The sequence below is a fragment of the Coregonus lavaretus genome (genome assembly GCF_964263955.1).
Source record: "Coregonus lavaretus genome assembly, chromosome: 3".
NCBI lineage: Eukaryota > Metazoa > Chordata > Actinopteri > Salmoniformes > Salmonidae > Coregonus > Coregonus lavaretus.
In genome coordinates this window covers 6,003,503-6,011,002 of record NC_139990.1, presented here as the reverse complement: position 1 = coordinate 6,011,002, position 7,500 = coordinate 6,003,503, and the positions used below count along the sequence as shown (strand labels likewise).

Sequence of the window (7,500 nt, the reverse complement as noted above, 5' to 3'; positions counted from 1 at the left end):
GCGCACCTGGCACTGACGATCCTACCACGGCACCACGCTCAAAGTTGCTTAGGTCACTCGTTTTGCCCATAACGTTCAATCAAACAGTAACTGAATGCCTCGATGCCTGTCTACCTGCTTTATATAGCAAGCCACGGCCATGTGACTCATTGTCTGTAGGAGCAAACCATTTTCGTGAATGGGTGGTGTAACTAATAATCTGGCCACCCAGTGTATGTACTGAGGTTTATTTTCAGTGGTTTCCTCAATGGGGTTTCTCATCCTTATACATTGTGTTTATATGTATAATCATCCATAATGATGACGAGCCAGATGCACATAAAATGGGATTATCTCTGAAAAAGTTTGTGCTACAATTTTCTCGCCAATTACTGTCTCGATGGATACTAGAGATTCTACAAAAGTACATGATTTGCGTCCCAAATCGCACCCTATTACCTATATAGTGCACTACTTTTGACTAGGGCTGAGAGAAAATGTTGCAATTTGAAAGCAATTTTTTTTGCAATTCTACACATTTTGCCATGGCTAATGCTGTGTTCCTATGCTCAAACAATAACAAAATCAATACTGCTAAATTCATTGTTTTGGGAATTTTGGCACCAATATATAGGTCTGTGGCTTGATATTCACCAATTTAGCTGAAAACCCCCAGAATCCCAGACTGTAGCTTTAAGGGTCAGTATGACTTGAACCTGGTTTGTGTTGATGGGAACCAGAGGGAACAGTTAGAGAGAATCTGTACAGTATTTCTCCTGCAGGTATTCCATTGTTTAAAGACCTTAAACAGCAGGAAAGACGCCAACGCCTCTCATATTGAAACCCAAAACAGAAGTGGCTCGTCAAATGTTTTTTATTCCATCCAATCCAGGGACAATTAAAGTGACTGTAAATGCCGTGGCATGGGTATTGGTCGTCAGAGGCTAAGCTCTCCTCCTGAAATGAAAACCATGTCTCTAAAACACTCACAGTTGCAATAAGTTACGGTTTTTACAGGCTAAAACTGTAAACTGACTAGATTCTGGGCCGCAATTGTTCTGTTGTTCCATGTGGTTGTGGCAGTTCAGGCAGCTACTAACTCTGCTCAATGTTGTCCAGCTGCCGCGTCTATAGCTCCAGAGTGGGGCAGCGGTCTAAGGCACTGCATCTCAGTGCTTGAGGCGTCACTACAGACCCCCTGGTTCCATTCCAGGCTGTAATACAACCGGCCGTGATTGGGAGTCCCATAGGGTGGGGCACAATTGGCCCAGCGTCGTCCGGGTTTGGCCGGTGTAGGCCGTCATTGTAAATAAGAATTTGTTCTTAACTGACTTGCCTAGTTAAATAAATGTTTAAAAAATTTAAGAATAGCTCAGGGATATTTTTCCCTTTACACACACATTTTAATTTTCTCTCTCTCTCCTCCTAACTCTCTTGTTTTGACTATACCGCTCCAGTTCTCTTTTCATTCGCTGTTTTATCCATGGTCGTTTCTTCCCCCCTCACATGTTTATTGGTTTGGACCTATTCATCAGAAGGTTCAAAAACCAACTGAAAAGAGTCACGAAAATGTCCCATTCCCAAATTATTTGTTTATTTGCGATATGTTCCTTTGGATGGTTTCCATTTTGGACCTCCTCAGTACATTTACTATAACCTCCCCTAATGATGATTTTCCTAAGTGATCGTTATATGGCAGTAGGTAGCTGACGAGCTCCTATGCAGAATCATAAGTGTTTGTTCCTGACACCCTGCTCTCACAGAAACCTGGTTTGCATATCACACATCTTTTGGGAGAAATGTCTCTACTTATTCTCCCCTTTGTATTCATCTTTATGTAGGTGTCAATCTCCTGAAACTGTTCTCTGGAGTTAGCGAGCGTAGCCGGGGGCCTGTTATGTTATCAGCTACTAAATGTCAGTCACTCAGACTTATGACAAAGAATGGTAGGGCGGAAGTAGAGTTTTTATAGTCAAAATCCATATACAAAATAATATTAAATAATATCTCTAATTGACTCAAATAAAGTCAGTAAGTAGCCTATTGGTATTCAAGTTTTACAGTTGTTTGAATGTTGGTATTTTCAGTATGAGCCAAGAGGAAGCGGTATTGTGTTTGAGGTTTGTTTACAGGGTGTCTCACCAGACGTGTGGTCACAGGTACAGTAGTGATAATGGCTTTTAATTTCAAAGCCCCACTGGAGTCTTCCCATGAGCCTGTCTGTTGTCTCTGCGGTCCACAGAGGAGGAAGCTGCTGTGCCGTGTGTGTGTGTTATGAAATAGTGAGCAGTTAGGTGATTAGCTAGTCTGCGTGTGTGTGTATGTGTGTATCCCCTGGAGTGCCTTAATGGGGGATTTGGGCTGGTGAGAGAAACACAAGCGACGCCCCACAGCAGCAGTGTGAGGAGAGCGGAGAGAAGAGAGGAGGAGGAGAGTGCAAATGACTGCAGCTCCGCCAAACGCTGGCTCCCTGTAACTGAGAGGGAAAATGGCGTCAGGGGGCTCATCAACGGCAATCCTGCTTCTCCGAGAAGTGTGAATGTGTTGCTCTATGTCTCTGAAGCCTGTGTGTGGAATGTCTGTGTGATTTAAAGGGTATCTATGTGATTTAAAGGGTATCTACACTCTTACAAGAAAAGGTGCTATCTAGAACCTAAAAGGGTTCTTCATCTGTCCCCAAAGGAGAACCCTTTGAAGAACCCTTGTTGGTTCAAAGTACAGTAGAACCCTTTTGGTTCCAAGTAGAACCGTTTTGGGTTCCATGTAGAACCGTTTCCGCAGAGGGTTCTACATGGAACCCAAAATGTTTTTACCTGGAACCAAAAAGGGTTTTACCTGGAACCAAGAAGGGTTCTCCTATGGGGACAGCCGCAGAACCCTTTTTTCTAAGAGTGTATGAGTCAAAAGCATCTGTTTGACCTCTACAATATGTGGAGTGGCCCTTTTTACATCACATATCTGTGTGTGTGTGTGTGTGTGTGTGTGTGTGTGTGTGTGTGTGTGTGTGTGTATGTATGTGTGCTACAGTATGTGTGAGTGTTTGTGTATATCTCAAATCAAATTGTATTTGTCACATGCGCCGTGAAATGCCTTACCGTGAAATGCTTACTTACAAGCCCTTAACCAACAATGCAGTTCAAGAAATATCTGTCTATGTATGTGTGCTACAGTATCTGTGTGTGTGTGTGTATCTGTCTATGTGTGTTGTTAATCTGTGTGTGTGTTCCTCTGTCTCCTCCCCAGGAGATGCAGCTGGAGCATGCACGGCAGGCCTTTGTTCAGAGGGACAAGGCCCACAGTGGCTCCATCTCCGCCCTAGACTTCAGGGACATCATGGTCACCATCCGGCCCCACATGCTCACACCCTTTGTGGAGGAGAGCCTGGTGGCGGTGGGTCTGGCTCCCTGGTTCTCTGGTTCTCCTCCCTCTATCCCTCGTCCTTCTCACTCTCTTCCTCTATAATTCTCCCTTTCCTTCTTCTAACATGTCATTAAAACCTTTTACTGCAGTGGGCTAAATCAGGGTCACACAGTCTTTCTTGGTAGTCTTAAACAAATCTACTTTGAAACAAAAGTATACACCTCACACACATGGTTATGGGCTTAAAAAAAGAAGACACCTGTACCATGTCAGGAATAGAGTTGAAATGTATTCCATTTTGAGTTTGCATTCCAATATTATAAATTTTACTTTATATACATCACAGAAGACTGAAATATAACAAAACTGTTTGACATAGAAACACCGGATTTTCTGAATTTTTTAATTTGTATAATGTTGATTAATTATGAAATTATGAAAAATATGAATAACATTCTACCCATGAGGCCACTCGGTCATTTGACTGCAGGAAAGGGAAATCTCAGACCTCTCTGGCATCAAACCAGGCGGTTAAATGTCTCTCCCTTCACACGCACGCACGCACACACACACACACACGCACGCACGCACGCGCACGCACGCACACACACACACGTGCGCACGCGCGCACACAAGCACGCGCACACACACACACACACACACGCACACGCACACGCACACACACACAGCTGTTTTGGTGTCCTCTCTTTTTCTCTGTGTGTGTGTGTGATGAAAAAAAAAGACCACAATTATGGTAGTGCATGGGTGCATGTACGGTATGTTTGTGTGAGTGAGTATGTATGTCTCATGTCACATGTTTGTGTGTGTCTCTGTCTGTTTTCCTGGTGTTTATCTTTAGAATGTGTGTGTGTGTGTCTCCCTCCATGTCTAGCCTGTTTTATAAACACCTAGTGAACTCTGTCATTTCTCCCACACTGTTTACCTCATAAACCAGCCATCTCTGGGTCCATGTTAGTAAACACACGCTCACTGCCGTTACAGCAGATGCATTAAAGACAAGGCTGTGTGTGGAACCAAGCCAACACACACTACACACACACTCTACATACAATCTCTCCCTCTAATCTCTCACACACACTGGAAAATGATACATTTTTCTCAGTTTGCCCAAATATTTTATTTTCTCTCCCTTTGTGTCCCTGTACATGGCTAGGGTGTATATGTCATGGCTAGGGTGTCCCTGTACATGGCTAGGGTGTCCCTGTACATGGCTAGGGTGTCCCTGTACATGGCTAGGGTGTAGATGTCATGGCTAGGGTGTAGATGTCATGGCTAGGGTGTCCCTGTACATGGCTAGGGTGTAGATGTCATGGCTAGGGTGTCCCTGTACATGGCTAGGGTGTAGATGTCATGGCTAGGGTGTCCCTGTACATGGCTAGGGTGTCCCTGTACATGGCTAGGGTGTAGATGTCATGGCTAGGGTGTCCCTGTACATGGCTAGGGTGTCCCTGTACATGGCTAGGGTGTAGATGTCATGGCTAGGGTGTCCATGAACATGACTAGGGTGTAGATGTCATGGTTAGGGTGTCCCTGTACATGGCTAGGGTGTCCCTGTACATGGCTAGGGTGTCCCTGTACATGGCTAGGGTGTAGATGTCATGGCGAGGGTGTCCCTGTACATGGCTAGGGTGTAGATGTCATGGCTAGGGTGTAGATGTCATGGCGAGGGTGTCCCTGTACATGGCTAGGGTGTCCCTGTTCATGGCTAGGGTGTCCCTGTACATGGCTAGGGTGTCCCTGTACATGGCTAGGGTGTCCCTGTTCATGGCTAGGGTGTCCCTGTACATGGCTAGGGTGTCCCTGTTCATGGCTAGGGTGTCCCTGTACATGGCTAGGGTGTTCCTGTACATGGCTAGGGTGTAGATGTCATGGCTAGGACATGATGTTTCAATGAATAGGGTGAGGCTGCAGGGTTTTTGGACGTAGATAAATGGATCTTTCTGTCAGGTGAGGAGTGGAAGAGAGGAGAAGCTTCAACCCAAGCAGCCTCTTCCTCCTTCTGCAGATGGCTTCTCTCCCTCACTGCTAGCTGTGTTGGGCGCACTGCTGTGTCTGTAAAGCAAACAGCGCCATCTAGTGAAATGGATGGCTTCCATTGTTTTCTCCCCACCCCCACAATCTAGAACATCCACAGTATTTCACCCATGCTACTTTATGTACTTTTAAACAGACTTAAATGGAGAGACAGAATTCCTGTGACGATGAAAGAGTTGTGCTGGGAGGACAGTGTACAGTGCATACTAGCCTACTTTCATGCTTTGAGTCTCTATTTTAAGCGTTAACTCTATTAACTATTTTCTCTCCTTTATTCATCCCTCCACCCCTCCACCCCTCCATCCCTCCATCCCTCCATCCCTCCTCCCCTCCATCCCTCCATCCCTCCATCCCTCCTCCCCTCCATCCCTCCATCCCTCCATCCCTCCTCCCCTCCATCCCTCCATCCCTCCATCCCTCCACCCCTCCATCCCTCCATCCCTCCATCCCTCCATCCCTCCACCCCTCCATCCCTCCATCCCTCCATCCCTCCATCCCTCCTCCCCTCCATCCCTCCTCCCCTCCATCCCTCCATCCCTCCATCCCTCCTCCCCTCCATCCCTCCATCCCTCCATCCCTCCATCCCTCCTCCCCTCCATCCCTCCTCCCCTCCATCCCTCCACCCCTCCATCCCTCCATCCCTCCATCCCTCCATCCCTCCATCCCTCCTCCCCTCCATCCCTCCATCCCTCCATCCCTCCTCCCCTCCATCCCTCCATCCCTCCATCCCTCCTCCCCTCCATCCCTCCTCCCCTCCATCCCTCCATCCCTCCATCCCTCCATCCCTCCTCCCCTCCATCCCTCCATCCCTCCATCCCTCCATCCCTCCTCCCCTCCATCCCTCCATCCCTCCTCCCCTCCATCCCTCCATCCCTCCTCCCCTCCATCCCTCCATCCCTCCTCCCCTCCATCCCTCCATCCCTCCATCCCTCCATTCCTCCCCTCCATCCCTCCATCCCTCCATCCCTCCACCCCTCCATCCTTGTTAAAGAAGCACTTGTGTTTGAATGGGAATGTCACTTTGTGTGTGGTTGTGTTTGAATGGGAATGTCACTTTGTGTGTGGTTGTGTTTGAATGGGAATGTCACTTTGTGTGTGGTTGTGTTTGAATGGGAATGTCACTTTGTGTGTGGTTGTGTTTGAATGGGAATGTCACTTTGTGTGTGGATGTGTTTGAATGGGAATGTCACTTTGTGTGTGGTTGTGTGTAAGAATATACTTTATGTCTTTGTGTGTACTCTGTTTCGGTGACTCTCTCCCCTCCCCTCCCCTCCCCTCCTCTCTCTCTCTCCCCCTCTCTCTCTCCCAGGTGGCCGGGGGCAGTACATCTCACCAGGTCAGTTTCTCCTACTTTAACGGCTTCAACTCTCTCCTCAACAACATGGATCTCATTAGGAAGATCTACACCACACTGGCTGGGAGCAGTAGAGTCCTGGAAGTCACTAAAGGTTGGTAGACACACACACGCACACACACGTGCATGCACGCACACACAGCACACTTGTATACAAACACACACACACACAAACACACACACACACACTGTGGTTGTGTGTGTGTGTGGTTGTTTTTCTTTTGTTTGTTTTCTTTTTTCCACTCCCCCCCCCCACCTCCTCTTCCTTGTCTACATTTGATTGGCCCTGCTGGATGCGTCCCAACAGACACATGGGCTGTTTACCCAGAATGCTCAGCAGCAGTGGCGAGCCTCTCACTGGGCCTGTCTGTGACACATCCTCCTTGGCTCTGGCTCTGGCTAGGAGTTGCCCCTGAGGCACAGATCTAGGATCAGCTAACCCTGCCCAAATTCTACATGAAACCATTAAAGGGTGAATGGCCAGTACAGCGGAGAGGAAAGGATAAACATACACAATATGTGATGATTTGACGTGATATGACAGTTGACATGTATTAAGTCAAAGTTATCAATTAGCTCGACAGCCCCCATCAACATCATCCCCCCCCATCTCTCTCTGCCGCAGAGGACAGTTGTTGAACTGTACCAATGTCTCTCCCTGTCTGGTATAAGCTGAGCACTGTAGGCTAGGTTCCCTCTCTCTCTCACACTCTCTCTCTCTCTCTCTCTCTCTCTCCCTCTCTCCCTCTCTC

At 47.4% G+C, this 7,500-nt stretch overlaps 1 protein-coding gene across 1 annotated transcript in view; it reads left to right on the top strand.

Moving 5' to 3' along the window:
* slc25a13 (solute carrier family 25 member 13) overlaps nt 1–7,500 on the top strand; it is a gene marked incomplete at both ends in the record, with an annotated part of 93,631 nt that overhangs the window by 30,908 nt on the left and 55,223 nt on the right. Inside the window, 2 exons of the mRNA XM_084158346.1 lie at nt 3,223–3,369; nt 6,704–6,842. Of these exons, the coding sequence (XP_084014472.1) occupies nt 3,223–3,369; nt 6,704–6,842 (286 nt within the window). The remainder of the gene's footprint in view (nt 1–3,222; nt 3,370–6,703; nt 6,843–7,500) is intronic.